Consider the following 19365-nt stretch of genomic DNA (forward strand, 5'->3'; position numbering starts at 1 on the left):
AAAACAAGAGAGTCATTTAAACAGGCAGAGAAAAAGCGTTGCCATGGTTTCTTTTCATGTCTTCCAATTTTTTGCTTGATCAAAAAAAGGAGGAAAAAAAAAAACAGATGAAGCTAGAATATGGAGGGAGAAAGAGGACGGGTAAGAGACACAGAACGACAGAGATGATCAACCAGAGAGAGAGAGAGAGAGAGAAAGAGAGAGAAAGAGAGAGAGAAAAAAAGAGATAGAGAGAAAAAGAAAGAGAAAGCAAGATAGAGAGAGAAAGAGAGAGTGAAAAAGAGTGATAGAGAAAAAGAGAAAGAAAGAAAGAGAGAAAGAGAAAGAGAGAAAAAGAGAGACAGAAAGAAAGAAAAAGCGAGAGAGAGAAAGATAGAGAGAAAACAAGTGATAGCGAGAGAAAGAGAGAGAGAGAGAAAGAAAGAGAGAGAAAGAGAGAGAGAAAAAGAGTGATAGAGAAAAAGAGAAAGAAAGAAAGAGAAAGAGAGAAAAAGAGAGACAGAAAGAAAGAAAAAGCGAGAGAGAGAAAGATAGAGAGAAAACAAGTGATAGCGAGAGAAAGAGAGAGAGAAAGAAAGAAAGAAAGAAAGAAAGGAAGAAAGAAAGAAAGAAAAAGAGCAAGATTTACTGGAGGAGATGAGACAGGGAGAGAGATAGAGAGAGCAAAGATGAGACAGGGGAGAGAAGAAGGAAAAGAGGGAGAGAGAGGGCAAGAGAGTTATTGGCTGCAGTAAGAAGAAAGATGAAAAGAGTGAGAGATTATGAAACAATGTGAATAAAACATGGAGAGAAGGAGGCAGTCTCACAGAGCAGAATTAAACAGATCTATTATCCATCACACACACACATTTTTCAAGGTCATGGTCCAACGCTCTCAGTCAAACTTACAGTGCTCCCATTGGTCTCTGAGCTACACACAAGTGTAAAGATGTGTCCAGAGGAGTTCACCAGACTGATCCTCTGTTAGTCCATTCCCACTATACAGCTCCTTCTGAGCCAAGCTCAGTAGTTTTGATAATAGCCTCTCCTTCTGAATCAGCTCTTTCTGTTTTTCATCACTGCCATGTTTCAGAGAAGAAGCAAATCCTAAAACTGCTGAGACACAGCACTGTTTCCAATGGCCGTTATTCAGAGGAATTGGGACAGGAAGGACATGTGTTTGGATTGTGTCTGCAGCTCTGGCACCGCTCACTCGGGGATGAAACAAGTCCTGGAATATGTTTGTGAGAAGACTCTCAGATTCCTAGATCAACATTCTTTTCTCCAGCTGTGAAGATCTTAAAGGAACAGTTTGAGCAAAGAGAGGCCAATCTCTCTCTCTCTCTCTCTCTGGGAGAGAAAAGTAATTCGTTTATTTAGACAATGGAGAGAACTCAGAACAGTCAAAAGCATGAACCGAGATGAGGATATTGCTCTATTCCTGCTACATAAGTGGGTAACACTGAATACACTGGATCACTTGAGGTGGAAACATCTCCAAATACCAGAGAAGGCTAAATTCTTTAGTGAAAGTGCTACAAAACTAAACGACTCCAGTTACAAATGAGCAGTCATATTTCTTATCACACAGTCACACCTACGGACACTTTGGAGTCGCCAAACCACCTACCAACCTGTGTTTTTGGACTGTGGGAAGAAATCGGAGCACCCGGAGGAAACCCACGCAGACACAGAGAGAACACACCACACTCCTCACAGTCACCCAGAGGAAACCCACGCAGACACAGGGAGAACACACCACACTCCTCACAGACAGTCACCCGGAGGAAACCCACACAGACACAGAGAGAACACACCACACTCCTCACAGACAGTCACCTGGAGGAAACCCATGCAGACACAGGGAGAACACACCACACTCCTCACAGACAGTCACCTGGAGGAAACCCACGCAGACACAGAGAGAACACACCACACTCCTCACAGACAGTCACCCGGAGGAAACCCACGCAGACACAGGGAGAACACACCACACACCTCACAGACAGTCACCCGGAGGAAACCCACACAGACACAGAGAGAACACACCACACTCCTCACAGACAGTCACCTGGAGGAAACCCACGCAGACACAGAGAGAACACACCACACTCCTCACAGACAGTCACCCGGAGGAAACCCACGCAGACACAGAGAGAACACACCACACTCCTCACAGACAGTCACCCGGAGGAAACCCACGCAGACACAGGGAGAACACACCACACTCCTCACAGACAGTCACCCGGAGCAGGAATCGAACCCACAACCTCCAGGCCCCTGGAGCTGTGTGACTGCACTAACCTGCTGCACCACCGTGCCGCCTGTAAAACACATTACAAAATAAAATATAAACTGCTATTTCCTTAGCTGTGTGTATGTTTAAGCGTTACTAGATTTGGAAAACAACTTGCATTTCAGAAAGTAACAAAAACGCAAGCTAACTACACTAACACTGGGCAGGATTGGAGGGTTGATTGGAATTTACGGTCCCAAAACGTGCCAGTGTTTTTCCATGCGCCTGAAATCACAGAAACCATGATTAATCAGACCAGGCTCCGGTTCCAATGAGTCTGTAGCCTCAGCTGTTTCTGAGTGAAAGAGATGGGAACCAAAGGAGGTCTTTTGCTGTCGTAGCCCATCCACCTTACCATCCACATCACCGAGATGTCATTTTACTCCCATGCTGGCTTGTAACGGCATGTTTTTAACGTACTGAACATCTGCCACACAATCATATCAGATCACATCACGGCACCACGGTTTCAGTGTGTACTGGTGTTCCTAATAAAGTGCCTGGTGACTTCACTTCACACACTGACCCTGCTTTCTGTACGCTTTAAGCAAACCAGAAAAGTGTGGTTCATCCGAACACTTTCCTTCACGATTAGTAACAGCTAACATTCCTCTAAGCTGACACACTGATACCACAAGACAGTGGCCCAACATCTTACGAACGTAGCACACAGACATTCCCTCACGCTCTCTCATTCTCCCCCACGCTCTCCTGCACTCCATCCCACACAATTAAATGTGGTGCCCTCAGCACAATTGCAACAAGTGAAGCGAAGGCCCACGTGAGCTGCAGTGTCCCCATTCCCCTCTGCGTGCGCTCCTGTCTGGGGCAGAGCGAGTCAGGGCCTGGAGCTCCGCTCGGGGGCTGCAGACACGGCTTCGGGCGCTCACCAAAAGACAGGACGGTTAAACAAGAACCAGTTTCCCGTTCCGCTGTCATTTGTGATTCTAATATTTAATAATACAGTGCTGAATCTGATCTGACAGAGCCTTGGGTATGCACAAAAATTACATAAACACAATAATCAATAACACAGAGTTACTGGGACTAACTGCAGCAGAGAGCAGTGATCTACACTGAGGAAAGAACATGTTCAGAGCTGCTACAGAGGACACTGAGAAAATGGAGTGAAACAGAGTTCTTGAGACTGCTTTGGTCCTCGAGCAATTTTTCATCTTCACGGAGTGTTTCTTAAGAGCAAGGACAGGTAAGGAGGACGAGAAGAAAGAAGGCTGTGATGAGTGTGGGGCAGCCAGAGAAATGAGGACAAGGCGAGGGACAGAGAGGGGCACAAAGAAAAGAGCTGAAGAGCAGTGAGGGATGGCTTCAGAGACTCGTCCTGACAACCATCTTGCACTGAACCAATGAAACGCCAGCCAGTGTTGTGGGTACGTTCAGAATGTAGAGCGACATGCTGAAATAAGATTAGCCTTTTATAAATGACCAGACCAGGTTTGTGGGGTTATTTGTTGGGCATCTGATAAGTCGCTGAAAGGGAGACTCTAGAATATGAACCCCTCATAAATAATGCTGAAAGAAACCTGACTGAATGGAAATATCCCAATTCTTCAGCCAAGGACCATGTGAGTCAGTCCACCAGGTTCCCAGACTCATATTTATGTGACCACTCTATAGAACAGCTGATGTCAATGCCACAGGTGTGCAGAGATCACATGGCTCATAATAATCTAGCTGGCATCCTATGAATGGCTTTCACAGTGAGAACACACCACACTCCTCACAGACAGTCACCCAGAGGAAACCCACGCAGACACAAAGAGAACACACCACACTCCTCACAGACAGTCACCCGGAGGAAACCCACGCAGACACAGAGAGAACACACCACACAGTCACCCGGAGGAAACCCACACAGACACAGGGAGAACACACCACACTCCTCACAGACAGTCACCCGGAGGAAACCCACGCAGACACAGAGAGAACACACCACACAGTCACCCGGAGGAAACCCACACAGACACAGGGAGAACACACCACACTCCTCACAGACAGTCACCCGGAGGAAACCCACGCAGACACAGAGAGAACACACCACACTCCTCACAGACAGTCACCCGGAGGAAACCCACGCAGACACAGAGAGAACACACCACACTCCTCACACACAGTCACCCAGACTGGGAATCGAACCCACAACCTCCAGGTCTCTGTGAGACTGCAACACTACCGGCTGCGCCACCGTGCCGCCAACATGAACACACTAAAGGGCCAATACCCTTTCTGAAATCAGTCGTATCAACCGGGAATTTCTCCTGTATTGCGGTACTTACCCTCTTTTCTCTAGATACTGAAACACTGTTGTGAAGATTACAAAGCAATCAGCCTCATAAACAATGGCAAACATCAGCTACTTATCAGGTGATAACTTAAGTCAAAAACCTTTCCAGCTTTGTCCAATTATAATGAATGGTGTTCCATCACTCCAAAGAATGCGTGTCAGCTACCGGTGGACCTCAATTGATGAGGTGTCTACAAACTATGTAGATTTAGTTAAAGGGAGTGTTACTTGACCTTAAATCTATCAAACATGGATAAAATGCTCACATTTGGTTAATAAATTCACCCACTTTCTTCCAAATTGAAGAGCAAGATACTGATTAAGAACATGGTGAAAAACTAATGTTTATTTGGTGGTGGTGGTGGTTGTGTGTTTGTTGGAGGTGTGCTGTGTTAAATCAGACTTTATATGTCCCTAGTGGACCTCCACACTTGGAATTCTAATGATGCCATGAATAAACATTCAATCGATGGGCATCAGTGACCACCTCACATTCACCTATGACCACCATCACGTGACTGCACTCGCTGCCACAGTAAGAGGGCATTGATCATGTTCGGCTGCCCATTCCTGCTGACTCAGCATGTCACCCTCGGGGCCAAATGGGATCTGTGTGCACTAACCCTTTCATATGCAATGCTTTAACAGCAGTCGAAGATGGCGTTAGCTCTAGGTGAGGTACCATTCCACAGAAACGTATATTTGGTCGTTTTAGCCGTCTACCGAACACAGCCCAACTTCGGGTGTAAACAGGGTCTTAGACGGTGAAATAGAGATTGAAATTCCACTTATTCACCGTGATGCTGATGCACCATATCACAGTTCATCCCACTCTGTCTTCTTTCAAAAGAGCCACCATGCTTGCACTTTGCTTTTTGAACTACACACAAAAGACCTTAAAGCTAAAACACAATGCTTTCCCCAACACACACAGAAAGGAGCAGATAATGGACAATGTGTGTTTCACTTACAACCACAAACAAAACAGATGTGGGGGGAGAAAAACATGTAAACGCAAAGGAGGCTCAAAACCATACTGATTTAAAAAAAAGATAAATTATTACAGAGGACAGGAAAGTGATGACCTGCTCTGGACCCTGGTGCAGGAGGATGAGCGAAGCCTCTGTGTTTAAGCCTGTCGTACCTCAGGAAGGCTGTCTCCTGTTCCAGATCTGGTGCATGGGTTCTGGAATTCTCATCAGGAAAGCTCCCTCAAAGCACAGGGGCTACGATCTAGCCAACGCTGAACACTGTTCCAGGAGTAAACAACATGCTGCATGCTGTGCTTCTGCCTGTCATAAAATGTCTGCTGATCTAAAACAAGTCTCTGTCAGTTAGGACAGAGGAGAGGAACTTGATTATAGATCATCTTTATGAGTTTGGGTCCTGAATAAACATTAAAATTTATCAAACCAATCAATAACTTAATTAATCAAGCAAACCAAATCTTCCACTCCGCTCCACCCAGCTCTAATCTCATTAGTAAGCTGCGCAACGACATGGTGTCAGTCCTCAACATGGATACAGTCAATATTATGGGAGAGTATCTAACTGTGTACCCAAGCCAGGTGAATGATTCCACCACAACTGCCCTGCTGTAATAATTACTGACTACAACATACAACAAAACATCTACTCAGTTAAAGCAATACTGTGTACACATTATCATTTAGAGTCGTTTGATGTGAAACGCTATCATTCCAGAGTAAACCCAAAGGGTGTAACACCTTTAAAATACATCATAGAAATGTCCTGATGCCTTACATAACGATTTGAAAGAGTTCCGTAAATAATCTAGACGTACATGCAGGGTGCCGTAAGCTAAAAGACACCTTAAATCATTTCTTTTTATGACTATTTTATCATATCAGCCGTACATAAACTTCCCAGTAAACAAGGTACGTCCCTGGACGTTCAAAATAGGTCTAAAAGTAGTCTGTCCGTCAAGGACATGTTTTAAACGTCAATGGACGTCCAAGTTCCATCTTAATAAGTTAGTTATCAAGTGGTGACCAATCGATAACGTCAGTGGACGTCCAAAACACGTTTTATACAAGTAATTTATTTCGGGACCAATTAACAACGTCAACGGACGTCCAAAATATGTCTAATAGTCGTCTTTTCAATGTCTGTGTTTGGACGTCTTTTCAACTTTCATTTTCAACCTTAAGACAACGTTGATTAGACGGCAGTCGTTACGTTATTTCAACGTTGAATCAACGGCTAATTGTTTACTGGGTTAGAAGACACACAGGTTCAATAGTCATTTTGAATCGTTCCCAGTAAACAAGGGAAAATCCATCTTAGTAAGTCAGTTAAGTGGTGACCCATTCATAACGTCAGTGGACGTCCAAAACAGTCAGTGGACGTTTTAAACAAGTCATTTATTTCAGGACCAATTAATTACGTCAATGGACGTTCAAAATACGTCTAATATTCGTCTTTTCAATGTCTGTGTTTGGACGTCTTTTCAACTTTCGTTTTCAACCTTAAGAGAACGTTGATTAGACGGCAGTCATTACGTTATTTCAACGTTGAATCAACAGCTAAATGTTTACTGGGTTAGAAGACACACAGGTTCAATAGTCATTTTGAATCGTTCCCAGTAAACAAGGGAAAATCCATCTTAGTAAGTCAGTTAAGTGGTGACCCATTCATAACGTCAGTGGACGTCCAAAACAGTCAGTGGACGTTTTAAACAAGTCATTTATTTCAGGACCAATTAATTACGTCAATGGACGTTCAAAATACGTCTAATATTCGTCTTTTCAACGTCTGTGTTTGGACGTCTTTTCAACTTTCATTTTCAACCTTAAGAGAACGTTGATTAGACGGCAGTCATTACGTTATTTCAACGTTGAATCAACGGCTAAATGTTTACTGGGTTAGAAGACACACAGGTTCAATAGTCATTTTGAATCGTTCCCAGTAAACAAGGGAAAATCCATCTTAGTAAGTCAGTTAAGTGGTGACCCATTCATAACGTCAGTGGACGTCCAAAACAGTCAGTGGACGTTTTAAACAAGTCATTTATTTCAGGACCAATTAATTACGTCAATGGACGTTCAAAATACGTCTAATATTCGTCTTTTCAACGTCTGTGTTTGGACGTCTTTTCAACTTTCATTTTCAACCTTAAGAGAACGTTGATTAGACGGCAGTCATTACGTTATTTCAACGTTGAATCAACGGCTAAAGGTTTCCTGGGTTAAACTATGGCTATATTAGTGTTGTTAAACATCTCTAGAAATGTAAAGAAACCAGAGATTGTAAATATCTCTATCAGTGAGTATTTCATATCAAACTACTCTGTATTATTTTATGCTCTTTTTACAGAAAGTGTTACAGAAAGCAGTGCACAAATTAAACTACTAACTAACTACAGCAGCCAGGTCAAACCATACACACCAGGCACTAAACTACCGCCAACCGACGACCAATAACGAAGCCTAACGTCACTGAAACCCTGTTCATTAAACCCAAGCTGTTTCAGTTTGTAAAAGCGGCACTATATCCATTTAAGGTGGAAAGGGAGAATCGTATTATAAACCATCTGAACTTCTGCCTCGGTCAGAGGGCACATAACGGTGACAGTAATAAACAAAAGGTGGCGTTCAACAACCAGATTCGAGCTGCTGTTCGCGGTCTCCCCGGTGTGAGCGTTATTTCAGACAGAAACACACATTCTCACACCGCAGAAACCCCTGGATATACAGTTAATATCGCCTTACCTCAGCAAACAAATATACGACAACACTGGAGAGCAACGAACGATGGGAACTGGCTTCTTATTAGGTTTGTCCTTCCCTTAAACCGTGCAGCGGTTAACGCTACGTTAACGGCGGATAAACTGCGTTAACGGTTACAGCTGCACAATTTAAGGTGGAACGGAACATCGGAATAGGTCGCAATTATCCGGCGAATAAGCGGAGAGACGCGGCTTTATTAGAGTCAGAGGTTAGCGTTAGCTACTTAGCTTGGTTCAATCCCCAAAGACAGTAAACCCGATTAAGTGTGTGTTTTACCTGAGCGGTGGCAGCAGGCAGGCGCTGAGACGCGCGGTTCGTTGGTGGGTCCCTGCTGAAATGATTTTAGCCTTGTTATTTTACATGGCCTCTTGTAGGTCGGGGCTCCGGTGTTAGCTAATAAAGACCGTAGTGCGGGGATTTTTCATTGGGTTGAGTGGGTGTGTGTGAATCTCTGACTGATGCTCGATGGCTCTGTGTGTGTGTGTGCGCGTGTGTGTGTTGTTTCCCAGGCAGCAGCAGCAGCTGCGCCGACTCTCCTGCGCCGAACCGCTCTGCGCATGCGCCAAAGTCCCAGCCCACTGATAACATGGAGCAATGCACCGTCTTTCCTCGCAACAGAAAAGACGCTGTTTCCGTGCTGAATTTCTTCAGATTATGAACATGTTTTTGAAATTATTATTATTTTTTAAATCAGAGCTTTATGACTTTTGAAACTACACGTGACAAACAAAGCACCTCAGACTGCTGTCTGTTGTGCTAATTCTTTAGTAAGGTCGCTAGGTGGCGGTATTTTCTTACTTTTAATATTGAGGCTGTACTGTAAAATGACCTCCCCAGTAAACAATTAGCCGTTGATTCAACGTTGAAATAACGTAATGACTGCCGTCTAATCGACGTTCTCTTAAGGTTGAAAATAAAAGTTGAAAAGACGTCCAAACACAGACGTTGAAAAGACGACTATTAGACGTATTTTGGACGTCCATTGACGTTATTAATTGGTCCTGAAATAAATGACTTGTTTAAAACGTCCACTGACGTTATGAATGGGTCACCACTTAACTAACTTACTAAGATGGATTTTGGACGTCCATTGACGTTTAAAATATGTCCTTGACGGACAGACTACTTTTAGACCTCTTTTGAACGTCCAGGGACGCTCCTTGTTTACTGGGTCCTTGTTTCTAAATTCGTTTTCAATGTTATCAGCTCCATTTATAATATAAGGACTCTTTGTAATTCTACAGTTACAGACTATAGACTGATTCTCTGTATAAATTGTTTATCTGCTGTTGCCGTGTTCATCAATGGTTATGTCCCTTACAGATAAAGGATGGATGGAAGTATATGAGCATTGTTTATCCATGTATCCATACAGACTTTGTATTTGGCAGCATCTTAATTTGAGGTATCTTATGGATAATAGTATACAAACCTTCCAAAGATATTTTCTGAGTACAGAGTAAAGCACTTTTCTGAGATGCTTCGGATAAGAACGCCTGCTTAATGCCCTGAATGTAAACGTGACCCTCAAAAATCCAGCCAACAGTGTCTTGTGGGCATTGTCCTGTGATCACTGCTCACTAAATAAGACATTTAGAGCGACTATGTAGCAAAAGGTGAGCTACTGTTCTTGAGTATGCTGTTGTTGTACTGTTTTTCAATGAGAGGGCACAGCATTACATCTTTAGAGTGGATTTTCAGGGATAGGCTCAAATGCCCTTTTGCACTTTTTCAGTTTAGCTTAGCTTAACTTAGCATTTTAGCTTAGCTTAGCATTTTAGCTTTAACTGACACAAGCAGTCAGTACTGAAGGACCCAACAGGAACGTCTGGGCACTGTGATGATAGAACTATGGTAAACAATGTAATTAAAAATTAATTCATTCATTCATTCATTGTCTGTAACCCTTATCCAGTTCAGGGTCGCGGTGGGTCCAGAGCCTACCTGGAATCATTGGACGCAAGGCGGGAATACACCCTGGAGGGGGCGCCAGTCCTTCACAGGGCAATACACATACACACACACACACTCACACTTATGGACACTTATTTTGAGTTACCAACACTCCAAACTCCTCACAGGCAGTCACCCGGAGCGGGAATCGAACCCACAACCTCCAGGTCCCTGGAGCTGTGCGTAATTTAAAATATTATATTAAAAATTACGAAATCTAATTTTAAAAAATTGACTGCAGAAAACACAGCAATACTCAACAAACTACTTTTTCCAAAAATGTGGGGACCCTGTTCAAAATAAAACAAAAACAGCAATGTCAAAAATCATGTTAACTCTATAATTAATAGAAAATACTAAAAAGACAATATTTAAAATGTTGAAACAGAAGATTTATGTTTTTATTTTTTTTAAATATATGCCCATATTTAATTTGAAGCCAGAAACATGAAAAAAAAAGTTGGGCCAGGAGGAGGTTTACCACTGTGTTTCATCATCTATTCTTTTAACTAAGCTCTGTAAGTGTTTGGGAACTGAGGAAACTAGTTGCTGTACTTCTGAAAGTGAAATGTTTCCCCATTCTTGATTGTTACAGGATTTCTTCTGTTCAACAGCTGTCCGTTAGTGTTGTTATTTAATGTGTGACAAATCTGAACCCAGAATTTTACTAAGGAGCCCTGCTGTTTTAATCCATGCAGAATGTAAAGAATGTCTTTGTCTTACTGAAATAAGTGAAAGCTTCCCAGAAAAAAGGCATTCTCTGGATGGCAGCCTTCACAGTGCAAGTCACTCATCTCAGATGCTGGATTTTGAACTGTGTGCTTATAACAAGTCAAATGGTTCCTCTCATCTGTGTTTTTTTTTTATTAATAGTTCTTATGTTTCTATGTGATTTTAAAAGGCTCTGCCTTTGCTAGGCTGTTGCTAGGCTGCCATTGTAAATACGAAGCTGTTTTTGATGACTTACCTGGTTAAACAATAGTTAAATAAAAATGTAAAAATTCTTTAGCCTTGATTTCTAAAAAGAATACCCTATCTTTATTTGTTGGACCACAGAACACTTTTCCACTTTGCCTTGGTCAGTCTTAAATGAGCTCAGGACCAGCAGCATTTCCACATCCTGTTTACACACAATTTCTTCTTTGCATTTCTTTTTGAGAAATGTTGTAAAGTTGAGAAAAATGTGTCTGTGTGGGTTTCCTCCGGGTGACTGTCTGTGAGGAGTGCGGTGTGTTCTCCCTGTGTCTGCGTGGGTTTCCTCCGGGTGACTGTCTGTGAGGAGTGTGGCGTGTTCTCCCTGTGTCTGCATGGGTTTCCTCCGGGTGACAGTCTGTGAGGAGTGTGGCGTGTTCTCCCTGTGTTTGCGTGGGTTTCCTCCGGGTGACTGTGAGGAGTGTGGTGTGTTCTCCCTGTGTCTGCGTGGGTTTCCTCCGGGTGACTGTCTGTGAGGAGTGCGGTGTGTTCTCCCCGTGTCTGCGTGGGTTTCCTCCAGGTGACTGGCTGTGAGGAGTGTGGCGTGTTCTCCCTGTGTCTGCGTGGGTTTCCTCCGGGTGACTGTCTGTGAAGAGTGTGATGTGTTCTCCCAGTGTCTGCGTGGGTTTCCTCCGGGTGACTGTCTGTGAGGAGTGTGGTGTGTTCTCCCTGTGTCTGCGTGGGTTTCCTCCGGTTGACTCTCTGTAAGAAGTGTGGACCCTGGAGCTGTGTGACTGCGACACCTACCTGCTGCGCCACTGTGTCGCCCCTAACAGAAACATATTGATTTAAAACATTACACCAGCAACAATGATAATGGGCATTTATTAAATAAATAACAGCAACACATAAAAAAAGGACAATGCGAAAAAGATTTGGACAGAAGGGCTGATCTGAACAGACATTCACAGGTTTTGGTATAAAATGGCAGTTTGAATGAGGGAGGGGTTCTTAATACATAGTGAGTACTAAAATTCTACACACTCACAAAACAGCAAGCATTTACAGCATTTTACACAACAACACATTCCTATAGCTCTTCAGAATACACGTTTTGGATCTGACAGCCTGGCTCTCACGGTGTGAGATGTGGTTTGTCCTACCCATATAGAGTACCTCATGTGTCTTTTCTGGCCTTTCTGTGCGGCCTTGTGCTGTGCCTCTATATTTCATCTCAACGCTGCTAGAGAACTGACCTCAGTGTTTGCTGGAGGGACTTTCTCAAAGCTAGTGGCACGGAAGGCGCGCCACGAGGGAGACAATCCTTGAGAGAGTAACTTTTCGAACTTCTCAGCAATATCTGGAGAAATCCACCGTGAACCCGAGGCGAACCCTTCTCTAGCTTGTAGTCCATACTCTGAGATTGAAAGCACAGCTCTAGTGCACCATGTCTTTGATTGCCCACACACGGCATGCTTTGATCAGAAATGTGCATTACAGTTTAAATTGCATTCCATTCTACGAATTTGTCAAGGATGCGCAGTTACAGGTGAGTGGCAGTTCTACGAGGGACAGAGGACTGCTTTTGGGCCGTTCTTGTTTGAACCGTCAGGTAACACGGAATAAGACTAAAAAACCCAAATCCTGCACGGATTAGAATGCATAGATAAGTCCTATTATCTACCAGTGATGCGAATGTGTTGAGAAAACGTATGTAGTGCCAGCAAAGCTCCAATGTTTGACTGTTTTTTTTAATTATTATTATTTTATTTTATTCATTTTTGTCTTAGAATGTAGTTCAACCACATTTCAGCTGTTACACCTCACTTGTGATTTCTGTAAAGGACCAAATGAGGGCGCTGTATTCTCTCTGGTTGGAAGCCTCGCTGCACATTCAGCAGGTCGCACTAGTTCAGTTTCACTGAGGAACTGGAATAAGCCATGCAACAACAGTTATTATTATTATTATTATTTGGCATTCAGATGTCTGAACCTGTTCAAACGCAGAGTTCCGTCAAGGATTTCGTCACATAGCGTCGTGAGACATTTGCTCAGACCCAAATTAAGCTTGAGCCTGGAACAAAATGGCTTCTCACAGGTGAATCACCATTAACAATACGATTCAATTCAAGACTAGGCTTAATCCATGGCCAAGGACCCGGATCATAGATGTCTGTACTCGTACATCTGTTCTGCACAGTGCTAAGTGTCCTGGAGGTGCCCCGACGCGTCTGACCCTGGGTCAGTCCATGGCGCTTTGACTCGTCCCCCCCCACCATACACCAGCATACATTCAGGAATGGCAGTGTCACAGCCAGAGCTAGTGACAACAGCCAATCACGGTGCTGGTGTCAGTTCTTTTGCGGTGTGGGCTGTGACATAACGTGGATACAAACACACCCCAAGGAAATACACAAAGATAAAGTAAGTCCTTGGGCTGATGCTGCAGCACGGGATAGATTCTCGTTCTCAGAAGGACCCAGACGGAGCCGATCAGACGCTGCTGGTGTGTTCTGGAAGCATATGGCAGCTGTTGACAGACAGCGCCGACATCCCGGGTCGTAGCTCCAGTCCTGCATCCGTGTCCGTGTCCTGAGGCTCCAGATTCCCCAGCCCGTTCCCGTCTCCGTTTCTGCAGTTACTGTTCCGATCCACTCCCACCTTGCCGCAGATCAGGAGAGGGGTGACCGCAGCATGGGAAGGACAGGGCTGGGCATAGATGGGGATGGGCTTGAGCCGCACTCCGCTGTACCGGCAGCGCATGTAACTGGAGAACGCCCGTCTGTAGGTCTTATTGAAGAGCGTGTAGACCAGAGGGTTGACCCCCGAGGAGATGTAGCCCACCCAGACGAAGACATTGAGCAGTTCTGAGAGCAAGGGCTCATTGCACGCCTCACGGCACAACACAAACAAAACGTTGGTGACAAAAAATGGGCACCACATAAGCAGGAAGAGGAAGAAGACCACGCCTAGGACTTTAGAGGCCCGTCGCTCATTCTTGATGGCCTGCATCATGCCGCGACGCCCATGAGCCCCACCCGGGTCCCGTCCAGCGGGAGAGTTGAGCTGGGACGGAGCCTCTGAACTGCCTACCATGGAGATACTGTCCGACAGCGTGGCAGGGCTCAGAGAGTTCCTATCCACCGCCCCCAACCGAAGGCAGTTCAGACTGCTGCGGCGTGAGGGACCAGGGGGCGGAGCCAGCTGGGAAGTGGACGGAGCTGGGGGCTGCAAGGGCTGCTGGGAAGAGGCCTTGGTCTCGTAGAGGAAGACGGACGCCTGGCGCTGCAGGGCCTGCACCGTGAGGCAGTAGGTGACTACCATGATGACCAGAGGAATGAAGAAGGCCACGAAGGAGCCGACCAGCACAAAGCGCTCCTCATTCAGAACGCAGCTGCCGTTCACAAAGACTTTGTCCTTGTTGTTAAGACCGATCACAGGGATGGGCATGGAGATTCCTGAGAGAGAGTGAGAGAGAGAGAGAGAGAGAGAGAGAGGGGGGAGAGTGAGAGAGAAAGAGAGAGGGAGAGAAAGAGAGAGAGGAGAGACAAACAGAGGAGAGAGAGAGTGAGAGAGAGAGAGAGAGAGAAAGAGAGAGATAGAATGAGGGGAGAGAGGGGGGGGAGAGAAAGAGAGAGATAGAATGAGGGGGGAGAGAGAGAGACAGAGAGGGAGAGAAAGAGAGACAGAGAGAGAGAAAGAGATAGAGAGAAAGAGAGAGACAGAGAGAGACAGAGAGATAGAAAGAGAAAGAGAGAGACAGAGATAGAGAGACAGAGGGAGAAAGAAGGAGAGACAGAGAGAGAGAAAGAGAGACAGAGAGAGAGAGTGAGAGAGAGAGAGAGAGAGAAAGAGAGAGATAGAATGAGGGGAGAGGGGGGGGAGAGAGAAAGAGATAGATAGAATGAGGGGGGAGAGAGAGAGACAGAGAGGGAGAGAAAGAGAGACAGAGAGAGAGAAAGAGATAGAAAGAAAGAGAGAGAGAGAGAGAGATAGAAAGAGAGAGAGAGAGAGACAGAGGGAGAGAGAGACAGAGAGAGAGAAAGAGAGAGACAGAGAGAGAGAAAGAGAGAGAGAGAGACAGAGAGAGAGAGAGAGAGAGAGAGAATGAGGGGAGAGAGGGGGAGAGAGAGAGAGAGAGACAGGCAGAGATAGAGAGAGAAAAAGAATGAGGGGAGAGAGGGGGAGAGAGAGAGAAAGAGAGAGATAGAATGAGGGGGGAGAGAGAGAGAGACAGAGAGGGAGAGAAAGAGAGACAGAGAGAGAAAGAGATAGAAAGAGAGAGAGAGAGAGAGAGATAGAAAGAGAGAGAGAGATTTGATTTTGATTTTTAAACACAGAACGTTTAATCAATCATCCATAAACACATATAACAGTAAACAAACAGTACGACATCACAGACATAAACACAGTATCAATTAAAGCAACTCAAAGGGCTTGTGAAGATCAGCTCTCCCTCCTCAACCCTGCACAGGAGATCATTACAACACCATTCCAGCTCAAAACCTTCAATGTTATTCAGAGTTTTGTAAAAACCAAACTCAAAGTAAATTCTGGACTTTACCAGGGACAAGAACAGAGGTAAAACCTCCTGACCAGATCTGTCCTCCATTTTGTTCCTCCTGGAGTTATAGATCGCCAGTTTTGCCTGACCCACTATGAAATTAAGCAGCTGCCACTTAACACGGTCTTTTTGTCGATAACCAGCCCCAAAAATAAAAGCACAAGAGTTAAAAAATTCCCCACTTTTCAAAAATAAAAACTCAAGTGTGAGAAAAAGGGACTTAAGCCTTGAACAGTCTAAAAAACAGTGAAAGATGGTCTCTCGGAGCCCACAAAAAGCACAGCCATCACTGACTTCTGGATTTATCACAGACACAAAAGAGTTCACTGCTATGACCCCGTGTAGGATCCTCCACTGGAGATCTCCAGACCTCTTAGTTAGTGGTTGTTTATATAAAACCCTCCAGACAGGCAGCCTTTCCGTCCCTACCCCCAGCTTGTCCCTCCACACCGTGTCAGGCCGTCCATTCAGTACTGTTTTATTCAACACTTTAACACAGCATTCATATAAAACACGGCCTGACACAGTATGAAGGTCCACGTCCTGCAGGCCCGAGAGGTCTAACAAAGGGCCCGATACTCCATCTAAATCAGGAGTAAGAGCAGTACGTGGGAGAAGGTCCCCCTTATTTGGCATTATACTCCCATTGCCGTAGTTTTCCAACAAAGATAGTTCCTCCAAAGACAGCCTGTCCTTCCACAAGTCAGTGATGGCTTCAGCTTGACGGAGTGACCTCAGCCCCAGTACAGAGGCAACATTCTGGATGTCGTTTAAGCCTGGCCCTAACACACCCACCAGGTCCCGCAATGTCACTGTTCCAGAGTTACTGAGCATTGAAGCAAGGCCCGGTACACCATCTCCAGACACATCCAACCGAGCCCCTTTTACTATTGGCTCTTCCAACAGCCAAAAAAGCGAGGCAGTAGTCTCCAGTCTATGCTTCTTAAAAAGTCCCCACATCTTAAAAAGCCCCCGATAAAAAAGAGGTAATCCAGCAAGGTGCAGTCTTTTATAGTCTGTAAAAAACAGTGCAGTGTCCAAACCGAGTCCATCGACCTTGCGCAGGATGGTGCAGGCCACTTCTCTCCACACTAGATCAGCAGGGCCAGCCAGAAGTCTCTGCAGGAACTGTAGTCGAAAAGTCGCCATCCTACTCGCAAGGTGTACCATGCCTTGCCCTCCTTCCTGTCTGGGAAGGTAAAGGACACCTTGTGGAATCCAATGGAGCTTGTCCCAGAAAAAGTCCACGAGGAGCGCTTGTATCCGCGACAATAAGCCCACAGGAGGATCCACACAGGACAACCGGTGCCACAACACTGATGCCACCAGGTTGTTGATTACCAACACCCTCCCCCTGAAAGATAGTTGTCCATGAATCCATTTCCACCTCGACAGCCGACCCATCAGTTTCTCTATCACACCATCCCAGTTTTTCTGCTGTACAGTGTCATCCCCAATAAAAACCCCAAGATATTTTATCCCCCCTCTTTTCCAGACTAAATTACCCGGTAAAGAAGGCAGCCCCCCGGTCCACTGTCCTACTGCAAGAGCTTCGCTTTTGTTCCAATTCACCCTCGCAGCTGAAATTACTCCAAAATCTTGAACAATAGAAACAAGTTTTCCGATGTCTTTCTGCCCCCTTACCATTACAATCACATCGTCTGCGTATGCCGACAATTGATAGCGAAACTGTCCCAGCGCTATACCTTCAATTTCAGATCGAAGCTTGTTTAGCAGAGGCTCAATGGCCAGGGAGTATAACATCCCTGACAAGGCACAACCCTGACGTATGCCCCGACAGACCCCAAAAGGAGCACTCAATCCACCGTTAATTTTTAGCATACTCTCAATGTTTCTATATAGTACTCGTATCATATTGATAAAAGACGGCCCAAAACCCAATAATTCTAGTGTACGCCACAGATGGTGATGTTCCACTCTGTCGAAAGCTTTTTCCTGGTCTATAGATATGAGACCGACATCAAGCCCTTGAGTTCTGAAAACAGCTAAAATATCTCTAATTAAAAAGACATTATCATGTATAGACCTGCCAGGCACACAGTAGGTCTGGTCCTGATGGATTACCTGCCCCATCACATCCCTCAGTCTGGTAGCCAAAGTTTTGGAGAATATTTTAAGGTCCGTGCACAGAAGACTCACTGGTCGCCAGTTTTTAATGTCCTGCAAGTCACCCTTCTTAGGCAGCAGGGTGATCACCGCCCTCCTGCAGCTTAGGGGCAAGAGACCATCAGTCAAGCTCTCATTGAGAACTGCTAGCAGATCCGAACCCACCTCTGTCCAAAAGGCCTTATAAAACTCCACCGGTAGGCCATCTATACCAGGGGCAGTACCACCCTTCATGCCCTGCAACGCAGCATGAAGCTCCTGCTCTCCCAGTGGTTGTTCCAGTTTGTCACTAGAGCAAGTAGAGATCTTTCGTAGTCCTTCGTAAAATCCTGCCGCCAGTTCTCCATCGTCCATACGCTCACTCTCGTACAGCTCAGCATAAAAACGTACAGCCCGCTTACGGATCTCAGTGGGTTCAGTCAGCTCCTGTCCATCTTCAGCACGCAGGGAGTGCATAAACCGGCACTGACCATTCTTCCTTTCCAGACTGAAAAAAAATTTTGATGGGGCGTCCATCTGTGTTAGATTCTGGAACCGAGAGCGAACCAGAGCCCCCTGTGCCCTGACACCCAGGAGATCGCCAAGAGCATTCCTTTTAGATTTCAGAGCCCGGGCATGATCTCGGTCTCCAGTGCAGTCCATCTGCCTTTGAATTTCTAAAATTTCACTTTCTAATTTTTTTATATTCCGAGTAATACGCCGCGAAACATTGAGAGTATACTGCTGGCAGAGCTGCTTAATTTCTACTTTCCCATAATCCCACCACCCTCGCAGATTATGAAAGAACTGTTTTTGGGTTCTAAAACTAGTCCAAAACACAGTAAAAGCTTTTTTAAAATTCATATCTGACAACAGGGAGGTGTTAAAATGCCAGTAAGCACTTTTAGGCTTAAGGTTTGCAATAAAAAACGAACACAAAACCAAACTGTGGTCTGAAAAATGGACCGGCGTAATACCACACCCTTTAAATATATTAAGATGATGTTTAAAGCAGTAAAACCGATCTAGTCTGGCCAACGCCACATAACCGTCCCTCACATGGGCCCATGTATACTGTCGACCTTTATCATTAAAAGCTCTCCACACATCAAGAAGATCATGAGCAGACAATAGCTCTCTAAGAGCGCGCTGAGATGCAGCGTGAGGTTCGATGTGATTCCTGTCCGTATTATCATCCTCAGTGCAGTTAAAATCGCCCCCCATGATCAGATAGTCTTCAGAGTTGAGTGTTTTTAAAGCTGTGTTAACAGTGTTAAGAAAACCCACCCTCTCAGCTCCAGAAGTGGGAGCATACATATTAACAATGGCAAATTTAAACCGCTCAAACTGAGCACGTACAAACATACACCTCCCTGCCATCACCTGCTCAACCTCACACGAGACCGGCAAGAAATGCTTGGCAAAAAGAACGGCCACACCACCTCTGGTCGAGCTCATGTGACTAAAATAAACCTCCCCTTCCCATTCCTTCTTCCAGTCGACT

General features: G+C 45.1%; 2 protein-coding genes across 3 annotated transcripts in view; both read right to left on the reverse strand.

Moving 5' to 3' along the window:
* zgc:109889 (uncharacterized protein LOC553542 homolog) overlaps nucleotides 1-8867 on the reverse strand; it is a 38828-nt gene extending 29961 nt beyond the window's left edge. For both annotated transcript variants that reach the window (XM_066682118.1, XM_066682117.1), the window contains exon 1: nucleotides 8603-8867. The gene's annotated coding sequence lies outside the window, so the exon portion shown is untranslated. The remainder of the gene's footprint in view (nucleotides 1-8602) is intronic.
* Nucleotides 8868-12077: 3210 nt separating this feature from the next.
* Nucleotides 12078-19365, reverse strand: part of htr2cl1 (5-hydroxytryptamine (serotonin) receptor 2C, G protein-coupled-like 1) — a 37288-nt gene continuing 30000 nt past the window's right edge. The window contains exon 3 of the mRNA XM_066681190.1: nucleotides 12078-14649. Coding sequence (XP_066537287.1) covers nucleotides 13685-14649 — 965 coding nt within the window. The 3' untranslated portion in view covers nucleotides 12078-13684. The remainder of the gene's footprint in view (nucleotides 14650-19365) is intronic.

Source organism: Hoplias malabaricus, chromosome 9 (genome assembly GCF_029633855.1).
Source record: "Hoplias malabaricus isolate fHopMal1 chromosome 9, fHopMal1.hap1, whole genome shotgun sequence".
Lineage (NCBI taxonomy): Eukaryota > Metazoa > Chordata > Actinopteri > Characiformes > Erythrinidae > Hoplias > Hoplias malabaricus.